The 22,424-nt window shown below is 39.5% G+C and overlaps 1 protein-coding gene across 4 annotated transcripts in view; it reads left to right on the top strand.

Annotated features, from left to right (window-relative positions):
- Positions 1-22,424, top strand: part of LRRC56 (leucine rich repeat containing 56) — a 74,926-nt gene that overhangs the window by 7,574 nt on the left and 44,928 nt on the right. For 3 of the 4 annotated variants that reach the window (XM_069803510.1, XM_069803511.1, XM_069803512.1), the window contains 2 exons: positions 5,609-5,773; positions 15,691-15,778. In XM_069803510.1, the coding sequence (XP_069659611.1) occupies positions 5,609-5,773; positions 15,691-15,778 (253 nt within the window). Of the gene's footprint in view, positions 1-5,608; positions 5,774-15,690; positions 15,779-22,424 lie in introns of those variants that run through there. The other variant, XM_069803514.1, reaches the window with a different exon arrangement.

A 22,424-nucleotide genomic window follows, 5' to 3' on the forward strand; every position in this document is an offset into this window, starting at 1 on the left:
CTAGCTCCAGAATGATTTAATTTAGAGACATTTCCAGCACACATGATAAAAAATTTCTCATCACCTTACAATCTCCTCAGCAGGATCTGGGAAAGTATTATATATCCTGCTTTTTTAATACATGCAATTTGTAGATATATAAAGGAGAAATGGGTAGCATTTAAATGCATTGCCTTTTTATTTATTAGTGCTGTGTTTTTTAAGAATATGAAACACCTTTTATCTCAAGGGTGTTGGCTCAAACCTAGTCTGGGATTGTAGCATGCGTTTTCTTCTCTGGGATCACTGCTGCTTTGGACAAAGGCACAGTTTGAACTCAACTCTGTGCATGGGGGTAATACAAAGTCCATGAAGCTCCCAAGAGCTTTCCCAAGGACTGTGTGGGACATAGATCTCGAGGCTTACTTACCATGGTCATGGCAACTGTACTCTACAGTTTTACAGGATTTACATGTAATACCAAAGAACTGTCAGGCACTCTTAACAGCTTGTAAAACCATAAATAAGGTAAACAATGAGGCAAAGCGGTGCACTTGCTTTATGTGCAAATTTGGGTGCTTGAACCAAGGCCTCAAATTGGCTTAATGCTTAAACAACACCATCATTGTAAGCATTGGAGTCATTCAATGTTGTTGAAGTCAGTGAATTTTTAATTAAACGGCATATTGACATCTTGATATTTCAGCATTCTCATAAAAGCTTTTTTCTTTAGTGGGGCACACAAGTGGAATATTTATGAATGCTCTTTACAGTGTTTACATCATCCCTTGATATTAAAGTAGCACTACTGAAGTAGTCATTGCCTCCTTCTGCTTAACAAAACCAGAAGATTAAAACATGATCATTTAGTCATATACGGAAAAGGAAGATTCACATTAATATCAGGTCAGATGTTTTATTTTTCAACATTTTAGAAGTTGCACCTGCTAAAATAGACTGATGCGTTGCAGGATGCTTTATCTTGCATTTATGTAGCAGGAACTGTTTTTGCCATTAGGGGTGGATTATTGTAAGAGTAGTTTCCTGATGACATCATAGTAAATTCCAGCTGCCCAAACAGTTCTTTTCCAGAAGAGGTTATCTGTAGTGCACTTGCACAAAATTACACTTAAAAGGGCACTCATAGTTCCCTTGGGACTTATAAACCAAACCTTTTGTCAAATCCTTAGTAAACACAGAATTCTTTGTTTTCATTCTGTGGCAGTGGAAACAGTATGGGCACTACTGTAATTTGTGATTCTGGATTAAACAAATAAAAATTACATTATGCAGGGCAAGAGAAATGGAAGTCTGCAGTGCAAACTTCCTGTCATGAAGGGATAGATAGCACAATGGTTCTCAATTGTTCTTTTTCTAGAGAATTTTTAGGCTGGTGGCATAAAGATAAGGGCATACAGATTGCAGTACCTGGCCTGAAATCGCACCCCTCCCTGTCCAATTGAGATCCTTGAAGGCATGGGTAGCCACAGAGCAGGAGAGGATGCTGATTGAGAAGCTGGCCTAAGGGAGTAGAGATTCATTTTTGTATGGGATGTTAATTTATAGGGGTATATGTCTTTCCTAGAGTAAATCTCGATTGATTACAGTTGATTGGGTTTTTTTGTTTTTAAATAGTAGCCTAACTGCTTGGACAAGCTTTTTAGGTAATGTCTTGAAGGCTGCATTAGAAATTATCATGCCTAGTCACATAATTCAGAGGGTTTTTCCCAGACTTAAGAAGCCATATTAATACGGAGTCAAACATTTCTGGCAATTGCTGTATTTGAAATGAGTATTAATATATATTTAATGAAGAATACACGATCCTATCATTGACTCTTTGATAAATCTTGCAGCAGGAAAATAAAATCTTGGAGTTTTACCAGTTTGTTGGACACTAAGAACATCAAATAACTATTCTCTGCCAATTCTTTCTAGAAATTACAGTATTCTGCAGGGATTTTGAATAACATGTTATTCCAAGGATCATTTAATTTTAATAATGGTCTTTATTAGCTGTATTACTCTATATATGTTGAAAACATCATGCAGTTTTTAATGAACTTTCACAACATGTCTGTGAATTGAATAGCTCTTTGGTAAGGAGAGTGGCAGCAGTGGGGAAAGTTGGCAGATTAACTGTTCATAGAATTCAAGATCTTCCATCTCACTGCTCTGGCCATTGATTTCTCCTGCACTCACTGATTATCTGCTTCTAGTTATCCACATGTGTAAGAGACTGCCAAGTCAAGACCTATGATGCAAATCCTGCATTGATTTCTTTCGTTCTTTTATTCTTCTCAACGTTCACATGCAGGACAAAACCCCCTTTTTTTCCCAGTCATTTTCTCTTTCCCTGACACTCTCATCTACTTACTGGTACTGCTTTGCTCTCCCATTGAATTCGTTGAAACTTTGTGTTAGGTGCAGTTACCTTCCATCCTTGTTGGTCCCACAAAGTCTTCCAGGAATGATTTGCATTACCATTCAGCATATAAATCTAACATATATCAAATGCAACCACCTTCTCTGTGGAGTAAATCTTCAGGTTTGTGACTTCCCAGACCTCTTTAATGACAATGAAGTCTTTCCAGTCCCTGTAAACTGTCCCACTGAGGCTAACACTAGTTTGGATCAGTAGTTGCTTTTCCTGTGCATTTGACAAAACCATAGATTTCTCACTTGCTTTTTAGCATTTTATATGAGTGGGTGAGGTGGCTTTACTGGAATGATTTTATCCGTCTCAGAAAGTCAGGTGGATCTGATGAAAATGAGTGGTCTGACTCCTGTATCTGCAGGGGGACAAGTGTTGTGCCAGGCCCCCTTCTCACTCCTACACAGTGCTGGAGATTTCGGAGGTTTATGTATTTTTATGTAAGATCGGTACCTCACCACTAGGATTCTTGCACTCTTAGCTTTTCTATATTCCTCATTTTGAGGATGTTATTTTGGTCCACGTTCAGGAGAAGATTCTTTCTTCTCTGGAGAAAGTTTTGAAGTGATGGAAGCATGTAAAAAAAATTAGTTTTGTTTGCTGATAATAACTCAGTTTGATCCCGGACAATTTGTGATGAAAATGCTTTTTTCCTCACTAATCCAATGTTACGATAATTACAAGCAGCAGATCAATAGCGGGAAGTATAGAGTTGGAAGTGTTACTTCAGATATTAAGCCACAAATTGATCTCCCTGTCAAACCTTAAGTAAGTGCTGTATCAACACATATTTCAAAGATTGGAGGATGTTCTGAAATGTAATAGTGATGGACTGAAGAAAGGAGAACAATAATTTTTTTTATGCAAGTGTATCAACTCTTTACAGCCCAAATCTACACAATCCTGCTATTATCTCATTGTATTTTGCACTCACATGTTACACCAGTGATTTCTGACTATTGCTCCACTTGGCTCCGATAACATATGGGATTATCTTTGGGTAATAATGATCCTCGCTTGATTTAGAAAGAACCACCAGTATTTGCACATGATCCAACAAAAGTCTTGTGCAACTGTCCAAGTATTCCAGCATTTATATGGCAGATATTCTAATCCAAGTCAGTTATTGACCAAAATAATTATTTCCTAAGAAAATAAAGACAACACCAGAAGACCTTCATATCGCATAAGATTCTTGAATTTCCTTGGACAACTGATGACTGTTGCAATTCAGCAAACTGACTAAATCATATTGACCTGCTCTAAAGAAAGTAGAAGAAAAAAATCTGAGAAATTCTAGAAATCTTTGGAAAAAGAAACAGAAAATAGAATTTTATGGGTTGTAGTTTTTCTTCCAAAAACTAAGACACTTACTTAGTGTTTTTGAGATCACTTTTCCCTCTTAATGGGCAGATGTATGAAAGTTGTCCTTATACTACTATAGGCACACTAAGGTTTTAGAAGCTACAAATGTCACTGCTCAATTCACTTTATGGTGTTTCTTTTATAAGCCATTAAGAAAGATTGAAAGGAGTAACGTGTCTCTGAAGAATTTGTTCTTGAATATGTTTTTTAAGTGTTGAACATTGCTGCGGCTCAAATGTAGTTCATTTGAGAAGTCAGCTTCTCCTCTAGGAATGCTTGCCAGGTACGTGCAGTGATCTTGGAAAAATAGTTTTTGCTTTCTGTGGGTTGTCTCTCCCCTGATGAGTGTATGGAAGGAGCACTTAGGAGTGTGAGGTTTGGGTTCCTCTCTTCCTAATGCTAGGAGATCCTGCAGGGGGAGGTTTGGTGAATCGTTAATTTTTTGTTGTTCTTCAGGTAAGGGCTGCTATTTTTTCTGACAGTACTGAGTCTTTTGAATTTCTTTTGCTAGTGCAGAGATGAAGACTTTTGACTGGCCCTGAGTAGTCAGAGCAAGAAGTCTCTTTGGTGTAAAGCTCTCTCACCTGCTAACCAGTCAGTCCTCTTGAGTAGAGATGACTAGCTGAGCAGTCAGAACTTCCTCTATTTTTCCTAACAGAAATCACTCCTGTGTTTAACTGTTTATTAGTATGAGAGGGAAGGAAGGTGGTAATTCTCAGGTCTTGGCCACCACTGAAGCCTTGTCAGCCAGTTATGATTAGCTTGATTATTTAATTACTTTTCCAGCACTAAGAATATGTATTGCTTCACAGTGGTGAACAGAGGAAAACTGCAGGTTTCCCTTCAGCAGAGTGAGAAGGCTTTTCTCTAGTCTAGCCTTTTGTTGTTACAGCAATGTTTCCAGCTGCGGTACTTCCTTGCTGCCAAGTAGTAGTAAATAGCTGTATAAATCATAGTAATGCTTGTACCATTCAGGTACAGCTGATTGCTTTTTGACTCTAATGGGTGTACATACGCTTATTCCATATTTCAAAGTTAGTTGTTAGTATTTCTGTAAAAGGAATAGCTTTGGGAATTGAAGAATAAACACTTTTGAAGTGCTTCATCTTCAAACTTTGAATTTCATTCCTCACTTGAAGCACACACAGTTTTGTTTAAATTGTATTTCAATTTTATTTTCTCCAAGACTGTCTTCAGAACTAGAAGTCAGTAGCCATGGCCTGCCTGACCCAGAGGGCAGTCAATAACAGTGCAGGTACGTTTAATTTAGGACAGCACATATGGACTGCTGCTGTCCATGCTACTTACAGGCAGAGCTCAAAACACTGGAGAGAAGGGTGACGTGTCTTGGTGCCGGCACTTTCAGCCTGGAGCCTGGCAGAGTTTTGATGAGTGCAGTTCACATTTCTCAAGAGAGGATGGGTAGGTAGGAGGCCCATGTGGACGGGAAATTCATTGCCACTGGAGAAGGGTGAGCGGAGCAGTGAGAAGACTGGGAAGGGCTAGTGTCCCGAGTTGTTTGTTCTCGACTACCTTCATTGTACAGAGCCATAGGTATGCCTGGCTTTTTGTATAACTGCAAACGATAGTTTGCTGTAAAATCTTACACTCAAAGCTGAATGAGATGTGGGACTAGGATAGCTCTTGAGGGTGAAGAAGAGGAAGAATATATGTTATGTGATGCGTTGCTTTGGGTTCTTTCTGATTAAAGAAACCTGTCTCTCCATAGGCACTTGCTGACTTGCAATGAAAGTCAAAACAGATTTTACTGAAGGGAAAATAATAAATAGGGGGGAAAAATCGGACTGCTTGTTATCCTTTTTTTTAAAGCATACTGAGATGGACCTGAAGTGGAATCCTGGCAGAATTCCTCATCTGGCCTCAGCTGCAGTCTGGGTGACTGATTTGAGTTGGCGAGGCAACCTAAATCCCAGTCCGCTGATTAAAGATGACAGAGAACTACTTATGGATGAATACCTTTCCCCCAGGAAACTGGTGAGTAGACATCCAACTTTTTAATGAAGTAGAAGAGGCAAACTGGCATATACAGAACTGTATTAACTTAACCTTCCAGCTGTTCTTGTGATGATGGCAGATTGTTGCTTATCTGACAGACTTCTGCATAAAGTTGATTCTGTCTTACAGAAATTTATAAAATGTTTGTCCTCCTTTCACCTTGTTTCATGTAAAAAAATATTCCCAGCATGAATGCTGCTATCTTTATTGCTAGGTTTCTTGAAGCAGCGTGAAGAAAAGTACGGGTAGCATAATTATAATTTAAACAGATCTCATTAATGCCATCTGAAGTACCTTGAATCTTAGCATTAGAAAAAGCTTTATACATTAACCTTGTTCTAGAGATTGGAAATGTAACTTTAAAAGCACAACTTTTTTCTGAATTAGTGAAATCCTCTGTCCTGCTAAGAAGCCAATTAAGATATTCTGCAAGTGCTAGAATTACTTTCTATATATATAAAAGTGGGCGAAGTTTCAAAGCACATTTGAAAGCCGTGTTCTTTTTTGACCGGGGGAAATAATTTTGGCATGCAGCCTGTTGAAAGAGAGTAACGTGCTGAAATCTTAATGAAGGAATTCACTTTGTGAAATATTCGTGAAGGAATACTTGATTGCATATTGTGCTGTATTTGCTCAGGACTAATTAAGGGTGAAATCCTTTGGGACATGCAGGAGCTGAGAAAATAACCTCACTTATCCCAGCTAAAGGAAGGGATTGCTGACAGCAGAAGTGAAGGGGAGAAGCTGCAGCTTTCTGTGTTGCAGACCTGGGTAGAAATTAGTGAAAGACAGATGGGGCCAAGGCTGTGGTTCGGATATTCCCAGCAGGCAGGGTGGTGAGTGCGGTGTCCCTAATCCTGTGTGCATCCACTGCACTGCTGGAGAGACACTAGCTTCTGCAGGGGGCATATTCCAGCTGCAGGTTTACACCACTCCCTGACTATATACCAGTCACAATTTTGACCATGTGCTGTAGATCAGACAGCAAGTTGTCTCAGAACTACCCTTCCCTTACTAGCTAAGTCTTTTACTGTTTATAAAATGTTTGGTGATGCAAAAATCACTTTCTGCAGAGTGTATATTTTAAGCTTTCTTTCTGGAGAAAAATTGATATATGATCTTATGATCTATGCCATTCACTTTTCTTTGGCTTATGTGAACCTCTGACAACTTCATGGTCTTTTTTTAAAATCTGGCATAGAGTTTGACCAGTCTAATGTGTTTGTGGCCTACAATACCCTGTATAAATCCAATGGGAGTCTCTCAGATTAGTCTGTTTTCTTAGGGCATGAACCAAAGCCCATTAGAGTAACAAAAACAGTTGCCCTCTGACTTCAATAAACTCTGAATTAAACCCTTAGGAAGTTGTTCTGTTGGCATGAAATTCTTCTCTTTCTGAAGCTCTGCTGCTTTTAGTTCACAGTAAATTGTAAGCAGAAAAGTGTATGTAAGGCAATGTTACCCACATCCCACAAAGCTGCAGGTCATTATTTTGTAATATTTTTTTAAAATACAGATCAGAAGTTAAATTGCCCCCCAATTCTAGGCTATTTTTGAAAATGGGAAAAACCCCTTTATTATTCATGTGTACCCTCTTGAACTTAATCGAGTCTTGCTTCTTTAAGATAGTGTGTATGAATATTTGTAAGGAATTCCATTTCAAAGATTCTTTAAAATGGATGCATACTGCCCTACTAATTTTTCTGGACACAGTCATTTCCTGGCCCTGGAACCTGACAGTTGTGTTGGCATAGCTAGGATACTTCCTGCTCAGAGGAAAAATTATATGACATTGTCAAGGAAACATTTACAATGTTTATAGCTTGTTTTATAACATATCCAGTCTATCTATTCTCTGACCTTTATGTTAATCAAATGGAAACCGCTGCTTCCATAAATTTACTTCCTCTGGATTTGCAAATGTAAAAATAGAGACACTGTTCAAACATTTAATCCGAAACAAGTTTTTACATGCATATTTTTTTAAGGAACTACATGCCATTGATAACCCAATGGTTTGAAAGGTTGTTTTGCTTAAATCAATACACTTGCAATATCTTCTTGATTGTCATTTATTGTGTATATTTTAGGAGTTACTGATAGTATTCACTGAAGTGCTCTGAGAAGGAAACTAATAGATTTTTAAAATACATGCTCGTAAGGTAAAATTATTTTATGTTCAGATAAGGACATAGGCTCCAGTTCTGCAGTGTTGTGTAGGCAGGTTTCTGGAAACCTGATGGAGGTTCCTGAGGAAGGTTTTTGTTCTGAGACAGATACTCAGCTTTACTTCTTGCCCTTGCAATGTTCTGTCTCGTACCAGTTCAGTTTGAGCTTGAGGAGGCTGGAAGGTCTAGCTGTGCAGAATCTGTGAAGATTGGGCGCCTTGAATTGCAGCCTGTGGCCCCATCTCTAGCTGCACATTTTACTCATTTTGTCCTTTTTCCAGGGGATGGCAGTCTGTTTAGCAGTGAAAACATTAGCAGTCTCCATTAGCAGTCCTTATTATTAAGGACTCTCTAAAAGGTGTGATACCTGTATTCTTTCACTTTTTTTTCTGGGTTGTTTTCCTCTAAAGAGAGGAAAGTTTGGCTTAAACTGATTCTTACTTTCTTCTTTTTTTTTTTCTTTCCTTTTTGCCTTCTTGGACCCTATAGCACATAAGACAACTTCCACAAAACCATTGGTCCCTTGCCTGTTCTCTTCCTCTCCATAGTGGATCCTCACCTCACCTAAATCTTATGCTTGCTCACTACAGGGTTTGTGGTTTTCTGTGGCCTCATTTCAGCATAATGTTCACTTTAAAATCCTACGTGATTCCATATCCCTGTTATGTTAATCGCATCTTCTGTAGTTTCTGCTTACTGCCATCTCTGTTGCTGCAATGTCATGTAACGCCCTTTCATATTTGAATACTCTTCATCCAAGCTACAGGTCAAAAGCTTTTGATGGCAAGGGTTGGTATCATTAGATGTTCTTTTCATTCTTTCTGCTAATATCAATGTCAGTTTTCTGTTGTACTGTTTAATCTTCATCTACATGAATAGGTGTTCTTGCTTTTCCATTTGTACCTGTCCTGCTAATATTTCCAGCTCCTTGCTCTGCCTGTACTTGTGTTGTGCTTACATGTTGTTGTCAGATGTTGTAGAATACCAGGGTGAGCAAATTCCCTATTCTCCCTTTGTTCTGAAAACTGGCTATTAATGGGCAATACATGGCAATTAATTTTTTACTTTATTAGGGCTGTGGCACAGATTTCTCATTAAGTGTGGAGGAACTGAAATTAAGGTCTCCACCTGTTTTGAATCAGATTTTTGTTTTGTTCTATTAACCCCCATCCCCTCCCCACTGTTTGCAAAGAATCCTTTCCTGACTTCCACAAAAAGCATTCCACTTCACAGAATAAACTAATTTTACAAGGTCAAATGATCTTCCAGATATTGTCACATTATCAAAACTAATCACATTTGTGTGTGATGTTTAGAGAAGAAAGTAAGTATTCTTCTCATTTCGCTGTTTATTGATCCTGCTCCAGTTAATCATGTTTTTTTAAACTTAGGAACATGTGTTTGGAAGTCATGTTTAGTTTTGTTGCTCAGGAGGTTAGGGTGTATTTCATGTGGTATGCACTCATCCTCATGGGGAGAAGAAAATCCTGGAGGGTCCTGGAACAACAGATTGGATTCTTGCTGAAATGGCTTAGTTGTTTCCTTTTTCCTTCACAGAAGGTTTTCCTCCCAGTTGTAAGCTAAATGGATTTGAGAAAAAAAAATGGAGATCAAGGAAGCAAGTGCAAAATCTTGATAAATTAAGTGGAGTCAAGGAGATGGAAGTAACTGACTGAAATTGGATCTGCTGAATTCTTCTTTAGAATTATATAATAATTTTAAAAGTAATAATTTTAAAAAAGGTTTGAAGGGACCTCTGGAGGTCTTCCAGTTCGATATTCTGCTCAAACCACAGCTAGTTTCAAAGTTATATCAGATTGCTCAATGTAGCAGATAGTAGTAAACTTAATACTGTGAACAGCAAAAAAATTATGAAGCCTCATTTAGTTTCAGAGTTTTCCTTTTATATGTTCTTATCCTAATACTAATGCCTTTACTACAGCGAAGGCTTTAGTTGTTGTATTGCTGTTCATCCTGCTACTTAGGCATCTGATGTTTTGCATTCAAATTGTCACATCAGGTATCTTTATATTTATATGCATACACACACATATGCATGCCTTTATATGAAAAAAACTCAGATTTTTATTTGCATACAGTCACAGCTGCTTAGCTGACATAAAATGGCAGATTACATTCTTAAGTTTTGCATGTTCAGTGGCACAACACTGAGGAGTGATTGTAGCTACTTATGCAACTAATTGCTAGATAGGAAAAAGAATTAATACTGGGGTATGACTTTTTCATAACTCTGTGAAGGAAAGTAAATCCTTAAAACAAATTTAAAGCAAAGATTGATATAAGAATATCTATTATTCTGTCCACTCCTGACCTGCTTGTTAATTCAGTGCATAGTTAAAACTGAGCTTGTCTCCTCCTCCAGAAATGATACAGGCTATTTCTGGGAGATAGCAAACCTCCTGTATAGTTTCTGGTGCCCCATGTGCCCTTTGAAGTTTGTGATAATTAGGAGGTCTCCCAGCAACTTGCAGCATCAGACCCTTAATACGGGTTCAAAAAAAGAAGGTGTCAGAAGGTGCCAGTAGTGTGAATCCTCAGCACGAGTCAGTGGGGAGCTGAACTGGAGATGGCAAGACTAGGCAGGAGCCTATCCATGTAGATCTGTTGGTGTGACTTGGAGGCTTCGGCACAAGAATAAAGACTTCTTTACTAATGCATCCACCACCACTTAAATTTCGTAATTATTACCCTCATCTACACTTTTCATACAACCCAGGAAGATCTCTCTATCACAGATTGAACGCCTAGCTAATCTCTTCATCTGAACTGAGAGAATGTATTTGTATGTATATGCAGAAAGCAGTGAAATACAGCTAAATATTGTAATTATGGGCATCTGCAGCGTTTAGCCATTTTGAAAGGAAGATTGCATGTGGGACCACAGGGAAGTTCTGTTCCCTCTCATTGAAAATCCTTTGACTTAGAATCACTTAAAAACCTTCTTCTTAGAAGAAATATTTTTTCATACTTAAAGCAACATTAATTTTTTTGTGCAGGGAGAGATTATACTTGAGTTGGGAATTTGAAATAAAATCCCTGCAAAAAGCAATGAACACATGAATGGACATGAATCCAGTATTTGCATACAGGTGTAGTATTAAAAGAAAATAAGCTCACCACTCAGGAATTCCCGTCTTAGCCAAATTAACCAGGATCAGCAAAATAAATGCACAGCTGGAAATGCTTCTCTGACAGCTGCATGCAACACGCTCTTCAGCAACATATCTACTTTTCTTACAGTATGTGAAAAATCTACGGCAGAGAGAAGAAATCAGTTGTATACACCAGCTTTAATTAAACAGATATTATTTGCCAATTGAGGAATTTACAGAGAGTTGCAAGTGGGACTTGAGCTGGATTTCCCAGCATCCCCAGGTGACTGTTTTGCCAATTGAGAAGCTCTGCAAGCACAGAAGTATTTTTTCACTTGCAGTTTTTTACAGAATACTTATTGGCTCTTCTTGTCAGTCAGAGGACAAGCTTTCCAAACTAGTGCACACTTTCCAGTTAGATATTGGCCAGACATTTTGCATGATAGGAATGGTTTGTGAGCCATCATGGAGCTGCTTCTTTACATACTGGCTAAATTATTTACCAATAGCTCCTGCATGGTCTCATGGAAAATAGTTTTACTCCTATTTTGAAGGAGGTGCAAAAATGTAAAGTGAACTTTATCCATCTTTGTTTTACTTATCATGTGTTCATCTTCAAAGAATTGTGCAGTGCTTTACCATGGAAATTTATTCTTTCAAATAAACAAATTTAGGGTGTAGTATAACGCTTGCTTCCCAGAATCAAGCTGTTAGGCCACCTTCTTGAACATCATGTGCCAGAAAGATTTTGAAGTCTGATTCTTCAGAAAACATCCTCCTACTCTATCATCTAACCAATACCTACCTTGCTGCACAGTAGATGGATGGCAAGAAGAATCCTCTCTGAACACCAACAATCAGCCTGGAATTATAGTTAGTTTTTTCAAGGTATCTTTTTGATGTAAAATAACTCTGAGTATATCCAACTCTGCCTAGAACAGATCCTTGGTCCCTTTTTGTCTGCTCTATGTTGAGGCTGAGCAGCCGTAAACAGCCAAAGAAATCCCTAGATGGCACAGCACCTTCATGTCTGTAAGCATTCCTGGGGCACAGGCAGAGACATCTTCTGTCCCAGGCTGTTAAAACAGCCCTTTGAGCTGTGGGCAGACAGTCTTTACCTGAAGCCACAGTGGGATACCTCTGAATTAGGGCAGGAGCCTAGACCTGGTGTGGCCAGAGGAACAAAGAGATGTAGAGCGCCTTCTTAGCATCACTTCTATCCCTGTGGTGCCAGACATCTCTGTCCAAGTTGATGATTGCTTCATTGTGTTTGGCCATGATTTTTTTTTTTTTCCTTTTGTTACCCAATAGCAGCAAAATTCTTCCTAAATATCCCTCCTTTCAAATTTTGATGAAGGTTCCTGTGCTTTGACATTAAACAACAACATAAAAGGGAGATCCTGCTAAATATGTGTCATCTTTGTTTAAACATTTCCATGTCCTTCCCTAAATCTCCCCCATTCCTGGTGCCAGAATTTTAGCTGTGACACGTGAAGCATATTGCACTTCCAGCTGCACCAGTATGCCAAGAAAGGTGTCTGGGGAGTAGGAGTGTCCTAACTATTTTCCACAGGAACTGTTCACCACGTAACCTCTTGAACTGCCGCCCTGGCCTTTTGCTTGCTAACTAGGTTGCAGTCAACACCTGGGGTCTCTGTGCTTCTAGTGCCTTTAAATGAGCTCATATCCTCAACCCAAGAGCGTTTCTCATTTCCTTCATGTAGTACAACAGCTTTTGCATCCCACAGCCAATCGGTTCCAAACTCTCCAGGCACCTCCTTGGTATCAGCAGATGGAAGGACAGTGACTTTCACAGAGACTCTTGGAAAAGCAGAACAGGGAAGTGGGGACCAAGAACACATGGAGTCTGTTGCATCTGTTTAGCACATGCTTTAAGGCAGCTATCTATAGTTCAAAGAGCTGGTGATGGCAACTAATAACCCTTTCCAGCACTGGAGCCACAGCTCTGCTTGTTGCAGTACAAAATATGGATGCGCTAAGCAGCTCATCTCTCAGACAGGGGAAAAAGTACAAATGGTGGATCTGGAAGAGGAAAAGGAGGGCAGAGAAGCACACTGGTAATTCCTGGTATGAGGAAAAGGAATAGGTAACCCTAGAAGAGGAGAGAATATAACTTTATGCAGCTTTTATGCTTGGATTTTGAAAGAGGAGAACAAGAAGCAGAACTGTGAAAGGAGGCTGTCTAGGATACAGCAGAAGGAAGAACAGTGTGCAGGGAACTTGCAGACAGCAAAGGAGAAAGGCAAAGGCTCCTCATGGTGCCAGGACCTTCTGCTACTCTACTGACAAAGTGTATGACCCTACTTGTTCTGAGACTTCTTCCTATTCTGTCTTCTAACAATGTAGGCTCTTAAGACTGTTTTGATGGGGAGGGGGGAGGTATTTTTCAGAAGCAGCTTCCTTTAATGACAATAAGCTTGTGTCCAAGTCCAGCAATCCAAGTGCATGGTTGTGTGCCAGGACATCAGCTAGCTCTTGTTTCTCACGTACTCTCGTGCTATATGACAGGCAGTGTCATGTGCTGAAAAGGGTTACTGCAAAATGTGTCTTGCAGTGAGGGATCTTGTGTTTACTTGGGGGGAGAAAGCAGTCTGTAGTTGGTAAGCTTGCCTTCTTTGCAAGAGCAAACCCATTTTTGTGGTGGCTGCATCTGGGGATAGAAAGTAAATTTCTGGATGCCTTTGGAGACTCACAAGTTTTCACCTTAGACCTTTGTTTCTCATACTCTAGTGGGGAGGCAAGAAAGTCTAGAAGCTTTCTTAGGTTCAGCCTGCTTAAAATCACAGTTTACAAAAACAAGAGTAAAAATAATTTTAAACACAATGTTTTAAAGACAATTTAAAAGCAGTTGAAGATTTTGGATAATTCTGTTTCTTAGGAGTCCAAGTCAAGACCTCACAAAGGGATCCAGTTTTTCAAGGAGGCATGCTCAGCATTTTCAGGAAACCATGCCCTTTTAAACTGTCATCTCAGTTATACTAGGACTGTGTTTGGTCCTTTGTTTGTAGGAGGATGTGTAACCATCAGAGTGAATGGAGTTGCAGCTGCTTGTGCACAATACAAATTTTACGTGATGAGCAGGAATGTCAACCAGCAACTGCTGGTTTTCCCTGCAAAATGAACTGGATGTTCTTGTGGTTATTTTTTCTTCCCAAAACTCATAAACAGAGGTGGTCCTACACATTCACTTCTAATGAATGATTTCCCCCTTATTAAATAAACTAAAGAATGTTGTAACTTTATAATAGTAAGAAAACTTGTCTCCTGTACTTGAAGGCTCTGGAATGACTTCCTGCCTTCATCTTAAATAGAGGGGCAAAAGGCAGGTGACAATACTTGTTTCAGCCCACCCTGTTGATTGCATTACTGAGGAGGAGACACTGATGCCAGGGTCAGCTGTTTCTTTGAAGTGGACTTTTTTAGCCCCAGGTCCTAACTCTTTTGGCACAGAAGGGTGAAAATTTAGCGGTTGTATCAGTATGCATAGCATCGACTCTCTCAGACAGTTATTGTGACACAAAAGCATTGTTTCTCATCTCTCAAGGAGTGTTTCAGACCCTCTCCATAAACCACTAACCCATCAGAAAGAAAGGATACAGTTCTCTCCTGTCTGTTTTGTTGAATTTGTGCCTGGAAGGATCCACTAAGCACCCAAAGCTGATGCAAAGAAGGTGGTGGGACATGTAGCCTCAATGAGAGAAGCTGGGGAGAGAGGAGATGGGTCATAGCAAGAAGGAACCGGGGATGAGAGCAGTGGTAACTTGAGGTTGCTTCAGCTGCTTGTGGAATTGGCATCTTAGGACTTCACAGCCTTGCTGTAGTTTTCACTGCTGTCCTAGAGCTTCCCTCTCTCCTCTGCATATAGTTTCTGCTCGTTTCTGTCCTCCTGCTTACCTCTGCCAAGGCAAAATCTACATGTACCTATCAACACAGACTTTAGGATATTAAGAAAGATCCTGCATTCACACACACACACATGCACCCTTGCTTAATGCAGTGGTTGATCCTATTACTAAGATTTTGCAGAAATAATGAAAGATTTTGGAGGCTTCTATTTGCATTGCCTAGGTCTTTTCAAAGGAATTTGTAATTCTTGTAATTAGTGTTGTCTTCTTTCAGAAAAGTGAGCTGCTTGAGCTAAAATCATGTTTACTTTTCATAGTTTTGGGTTAAAAGGCTAAACAGTGTGTTTTGTTGAGTTTTACTATCTAGTGCCTTTTTGATTACAGGTGATGCTTAAGGGTAACACTTCCTATCTGCTGAGGATTAGTACAAGACTTAAGCAAATCTTAAAGTACAGACATACTGTTTAAATGAAGTTAATTGTCGTGTAAGTCTGTTGTTGATTTGCAGCTTGAAAGTAACCCTCAGCCTTGACTCTTTAAGCAATGTGGAAGTTATGTGAGATATAATTCATGAGGAAAAAAAGATATCCGAATACTAAATTTATTTCACTGTGATTGCACATCTAGCCATTTTGACCTGGAGTATGTGTTGACAAAGCACTGTTTGAAAGCCTTTCTACATCTTTTTGCTCCTGTGTCAGCTGGTTTATTGCATGAGAGTATGCATATATCTCTGCTTATCTTTACAGAAAGTTTTGACAGGGGTAGATGACCTGCAGCAAGTGAAGGCCCTGGAGATGCGAGTAGATACAAGAGAGAAGAGCTTGGGGAACTTTGGTAAGAAAACACTTTATCTTCTGCTCACCGTCTCAAATTTTCCTTTATCGTGGCTTGAAGTAGGACTGGGGACTCAGAAACCAACAGCCAGTGTAAACTACTGTCCTGCTCAAGAGCTCTTGAAATATAATCTCCCTGGTACCTCTCACTCCTTGATCTCTGTTTTCTTCTGTAAGGCTCTGAATAGGCCTGAAAACTATGGCAATGGGATGGGTGACACCACTTCTGTCTAAAGCCAATTAGTTTGAACAAACTCCTCTTGAATGACATGCCTCTAGGCCCTAAATGAGGATTTACTGATTACCTTGCCCTCTAGAGTACTTGGTGCTACTCTAGCGAAACAGTAGCCAAAGTTCAGTTTCTCTCCACTGTAAGATTTCCCTGTGGCTGAGAAATTGCTAGTGGTATCAGGCTGCTCATGCTGCCAGCAGCCGGTCTTTACATCCTGTACTGCCTCATTGAGCTGTGCTGGATGATGTGCTGGTGGAAGGTCCTATAGATATGTCATTTTGATGAGCTCCAAACAGCCCTAATGCTTGTGATTCGTTTCCATGTCATCATCACTGCACTGGGAAAGTAAGGAAGTACCAAAGGAATTCCCTCTGTAGCAGAGTTAACACTGAGAATATGAAACCTTCCTTTTTTCCAGTACTGGCAGTCATTTTCTGTCATGTGGATTCCCATTACAACCAAGTCCATCTTCTGCTACATTGAAGCTGAGTAACTAGTGCAGGGTAATGTTTTCTGTGCCAAAAGGAGTCACATCCCCAAAAGTGGGTGCTGGTATTTTCAGCCAAGCAGTTCATTTTCATGTGCAAGTGACTATAATGTAACAGCCAGTTAGCTTAGGTGGGTCTTTTGATCTCTATTTGTCAAGAATGGTTAAGCAAGTACAGTGAAGGGGGGGGGGGTTGTCTTGAATTATATAGCCACTTTGAATTGGGTTATACTGTTTATTTCATAAATAGGTCTCTTTCTGATAGGCATCTGATAATTTAAGGTAAATTACATCCGTTTATTTCAGAGATCATAATCCATTCAGTCATGTTTCCTCCGGTTGATAAGAAAATCTCATTATGCCATTTCTACAATGCTTGAAAGTGGTGCTCCCATTCCTATGCCATTTTACATTAGCTGTGATAAGCTAGCAAAATGTTTCACCTTTTTCACTCTGTACTTTCCTTTCTTTTCCATTATTGAAATAAATCCCTTTCTTTCTTCTCCCTGTAATTAGGCTTTTGCAACTTTTACAAAATACAGAGCACTATTCCCATGTTGCAAACAATTTCCGTTTTGTTTATGTCCCACCGTTTGCATCAAGAGTTGGCCCTTGAGGGCTAGAAAAACCAGCAGCTGCAGATCCCCACTGCTTTTGAGAATAACAGAATATCAAGACCATCCTGAATTTCCTTCTGTCCTTGTGTCTTTTTTTTGAAAGTGCATTTCTGAATTTCCTCCCTGTGAATATCTCTTTGCAAATATCAGCAGGTGGCTAGGGCAGAAAGTCTGCCACTTAATGCTTCCAGTGCATGCAGGTTTTTTTCACATGACAGCTGATTTTTAGGCACATGGAGTAAGGCCTAAATTTTGAGCAGTATCACAGGGCAGTTTGCACCTTCAATGTGAATGGTGTAAGCAAGGCTGCTGTTGAAGGTGTCTGGGCTCATTGCATGCTCCTTGCTGGCTGCCTGCCCCTGAAAATGTGTGCTGCTGACCTGGTCTCTGGTTACAGGGGTCTGGATAAATAGCCTGAGGGAAGGAGTAGGGTAAGAACCAGACCAGCTGGAATGACAGAAGTTCCAGTGTGTTAGAAGGAAAAGCTTTTCCACCATTAGGACAGCCAAGTGATAGGGGTATCCAAAGAGGTTTAGAGTCTCCATCCTTGGAGGTTTTCAAGACCCGGCTGGGTGAAGACCTGAGCACCCTGGTGTGATCTCAAAGACCTGGCTCTGAGCAGGAGGCTGGGCTGGAGACCACTGGCTGTCTTGTCCAGCCTGGACTGCTCTGCAATTTGGTGTTTCTGTTTGCATTCCAAACCTGGCTAATTAGCTTTCTTTATAGCCATATTAAATCACTTAACGTTGTTCTCACTGTATTCCTCAGTTGCAGAAGGTGGGTAAGAACATCCTTATTTTCAAGGAATTACTTGTTCGGATGATTAGTTCGCACTCAGTAAACAATATTGTTCTAACTTTTTGTGTGTAAAGAAAAAATAGGCTGTACAAGCTCTTAAATGGCCTGGTAGAACAGTTGCAAGTTACTAGACTGCACATAACTCTGGGTTACCTGGAACCTTGCAGCACTCAAACACCAAATTTACACCACAGTTTCCACTTGAGAAACGTTTCAATGTTTGCAGCCATACACAGACTGTAACACAAGCACTGAGGGCCTACATCTCCTTTAGCAAGATTTCCACAGTGATTTAAAACATGTTGTTTGAGTTTTTCTTAGGAGCATTCCACTTTGAGATGTGCTAGACTTTAAAGCACCATCCTGGTAACCTTTCCCAGTTTGTCAGGTCAGCCTCTACACAATGGCGTGACATGGTGGGGAGGAACAGTTAGGTTTCTTAGGGACAGGGTGTGGGCTAAAACACGAAACGACCGATATTAAAATTTTTTTCATGTGATCAGTTTTAAAATTGAGGAAAGGCTTCACGCCAGAGCTTGAATCTGAGTCTTAGCGGGGCTCAGGGTAATTGCTGTTTGTTTTTAGTGCACCTTACTGAGTAACAGGCGAAACACTGAACCGCTCTGGCAAGTCTTGTATCCAGCTCTGCAGATCTTGGATTTGACTTCTGTGCTCTTCAGCTGCATGTAGGCTTCAGTTCATACTCAAACAGATGGACTATTTCCTTTTCATTAGCTTGTCCTTTCGGTTTTGATTGCTGACAGATCTGGGACTGCATTCATGACTAGCTCATAGAAATCTCTGTTGAAAGTAATAGTGGGATAGAGTCATTTAAGACACTACATAGTTCTCTTATTTGTAAGTGATTTTAATAGCTACAAATCAAGTTACCCACAGTGCCGTTCGCTGGTACTTATTGAATTGTTCCCTGCTGGTGGCCAGGCTAAGTTGATTATGTGTCTGGAGACTGCTGCTTCCCTTGCACACATTTTATCAACGAAAAGCTCTGCTAAAGGTTGTCCTAAGAAGTAGGCACACGTTATTTTTCACATAGGGTCATCATCTCTCTTTTGTCTTGGTCTATTTGTCAGTATTCCTCCTGTGAAGCCGGGAGATGTTTGTCGGCTGCCAGCGTCGCAGCAGCAGGTGCTTGCGTGGTCAGGAAGCCAGTGTGGAGGCTGGAGGCGTGAGTCCGGCGTGCGCGTCCCTGCTGGTCTGGGTTTAGCTGGTACTGACAAGCCCGGCTGAGAAGGTGCCACAGCACCCGCTGTGGTAGAGCTTGCGCAGGCTCTCCAGGAGTCACAAGTACGTACTGGGGCAGTGAGCTTACATTAAACCCGGCACTGATTTGGTTTTTTTGTGAGATTCTCACCTCAGGTAGCTAGACTGCAGTTAGCTTGGGTTTGCCTGCAAGTGCTGCAGTCTTATCTCCAGTTGTGTTGTCCAATTCACCCCAGAAATGTGCAAAAAATGCACATTTAGAACACGCGTGGAAATAACATCAAGGTGAAGTATCTTGATCAAACACAGCTTAAGTGAATTAAATAGCCTGTTTAATTTATGTATCAGGTTGCTCTTGCTAGAAGAGTGCAGCCTGTGTTCACATGCCTGTTTTGTACTGTCGAATCAACCAAACACATAGGTTGCCTGATGCTAATGCAAGCATTTGTCAGTAATTTCGTTGTGTATGTTTTTCACTAGTCCATATTCCAGAAGGTATAAGAAGTCAAGCCACAATGATTTTTTGTTAACAATAGAAAAACAAGATCTATGATGCTACCTAAAGAATACATCGTAATGTAAAGTGTTACAAGTGTTGTAGCTTGTAGAATATAGTAAAACCAGCATCTTGCCAGTTTTCTCCTTACTCCTAGTCAGTTATCTAAATGTCACTTGCTGTACCAAGGTAGCTCCGAAAGACATCTGCATTGCTATCCTGCTTGTGAAATGCAGCACTTGAGGCAATGTTTTTGAGCATGCATGTATCACTTTTATTCACCTACCTTACACTTTGATTTCTTTCTGCTCTTCATTTAGTTTTGTTCCACTGGAATAGTACAGTAAAATAGTTTAACACTAGTACATTGTTGGTGGTTAGTAATTTCAGAGCCATATAACAAAAAGGGTATTTAGTGAAAGGGAATCATAGGCAGATGAGGTAACATTGCTTGCCATTCTGAATTCTCAGCCTTGTACTGCGGTCATCAGCATTTTGCTGGACCATTCTTGTTTTTAAAAATCAAACTTATACAGTATGAAGGCAGTTTCAGGATGAGGAATATATTGTTTGTACTTTAAAAATTAATATTAGAAGTTAATATTGTTGATATTTTAAGAGTATTTTTATGTTAATGTAAGAATAAATTGCATCTTTGCTCTCGGGAAAGATGCCATGAGGGTTAAAATGAAGAAAATAGAAGTATGTTGTTACATTTGGATAGATCTCTTATTTTGTCCTCTTCATTTTACACTTTTCTCTTCTTAACTCAATCTTCCAATCTCTAATCTATATATAAGGAACTGGGACTATAAAAACCAGCAAAATCAAACAGGCATTGAATTCTTAGCACCACACATTGATATAAAACTTAAAGGAGGGAAGAACCTGCAGAACTGGAGAAATATATTGCAAAAGTCTTGTTGGCAGAATTTTGCACCACTGCACATAGTATACTTTTATTTCAGTCTAGTAAACAGCACATTAGAGCTTAACATTCTACAAGTTCCCAGGGGTAGATTGTGCCAAAATACAATAAAATGTCTGAGATGGAGGATCAGGTTACAATAATGAAATAACCAGATGTGAAAATTATATCGTCAGCCTGTCACTCTGCCTCTTTAAATCCTTTAATAGTTGGTTTTTTTCCTGAATCAACCCTAAATGCATTCAGTGGAAAGCTTTTTCTTGAGCATGTCTCTCCATTTCTCTTGAGCTAGTCTTCTTGACTACTCATTCAAATCTTCTGCTTAATACTTCTGCTTAAAAGTATTTGCTTTGTAGTGCTTTGCCTTTGCTTGGTAACCCTTTAACCTCTCTGAATCTGTGGCAAGGCTGCTGTGCTGGGACTGCATGCTTCTTGTTCTTTCCTTTAACACTTTGGGGGAAGTAATTTCATCTCTCTGTGCCTCAGGTTTCTTATCAGAAACATGATAGCATTTTTTTAAAACCTAGATTTTGATTTTTTTCTGTGGGGCTTTTCTTAGTGCATGGATTATACCTGAGGAAGCCTTTGCTCAGTAGCTAGTGTGACTGCTGTGAATAATTAACACAGATCCTAGTATCTCCCCTGTCAAGACTCCAAATTATTTTGTTACCATACTTTATAAAACTTGTTCAATGTGAGATAGTATGCACTGCAGGATGAGGATGGTGTGTTAGAATTTGTACTACATTTTTTATGGATTATGGAAAATTATTTAAAAATCAGGCTAAAAAATTGTACAATGTGTTTTGACTTTTTAATATTTTCTAAAGAGCTTTGCAAAGACATGATGTTAAGTATTTGCAGTATAGCATGAAGATCAATATGTGTATTATAATTACTCCCAAATAGCATTAGATATAGATAATGCTTATACTGAAACATGATTTATTGAAATGCTTTTGCCATAAATGTTCTTGTTCTGTTTGGGGAAATAGGATGAACAACATGACCTCTTTTGTTTGCTTTTGAGGTCCCACTCCCTTTTTCTTTTTTTTATTTTTTCTATTTATTTTTGGTTTTTTTCTTTTGATACTTTGCAAAGAGCTTGAATGATGTCCTTCTGGACACTGCTAAATCACTCTTGCCAGAGAGAGATTACTCAGAGGACTCATAAAAATATTTGCTGAGAACAGATTTCAATGTTTTAGCAATGATCCAGTTTGTCTAAAATTGTTATTACTTCGACATGGGTGCATGTTATACTGGAGGATGCTCACCAGCCACGGGTAAACTCTGCTGGTGGGAATGAGTAAAAGTTTGCTGTTGTCATTAGCAAATGTTTCCTGGGACTTGAGCTTATACCCAAATTATTCTGTAGCTTGGAGAAATTTGATCTATGATTTTGGTTCAGAGATAGCTGTAGAAGCAACCAAAAAGGCAAATGTCTCTTGGGAATACAAAAAAGCATTAATCAAAGTAATAACAACAGAATACTGAGGTTTTCATAGATATGAAACTTGTACAATTGAATAGTAAACAATGGATCACATCCAGAAAGTTAAAAAGAGAAGGCAATGCTTAGCAAAACGTAAGTAGCATTTTGGGGACCTCTGAACTATAAAAGATGGTGTTGTGATGTGGAAAATTATGCTTTTGTTGTTTGACTCAAAATTACATTTTGAAGAAATGTTACTTAGCTGTGTATCCCGTAAGTTGATCACTACTTGCCATTCAGTAGGTGGAAAAAGATCTTTGGGGAGAGAAGCAAGAGCATCATGTAGATAGAAATCAGAGGTCATGGAATGCTATACTCTAAAGCATCCCTTACTTCTTCAGAGTATCACTCAGTTAATAGTCAATAAGGGTTG

The sequence above is a fragment of the Haliaeetus albicilla genome, chromosome 16, assembly GCF_947461875.1.
Source record: "Haliaeetus albicilla chromosome 16, bHalAlb1.1, whole genome shotgun sequence".
Taxonomy (NCBI): domain Eukaryota; kingdom Metazoa; phylum Chordata; class Aves; order Accipitriformes; family Accipitridae; genus Haliaeetus; species Haliaeetus albicilla.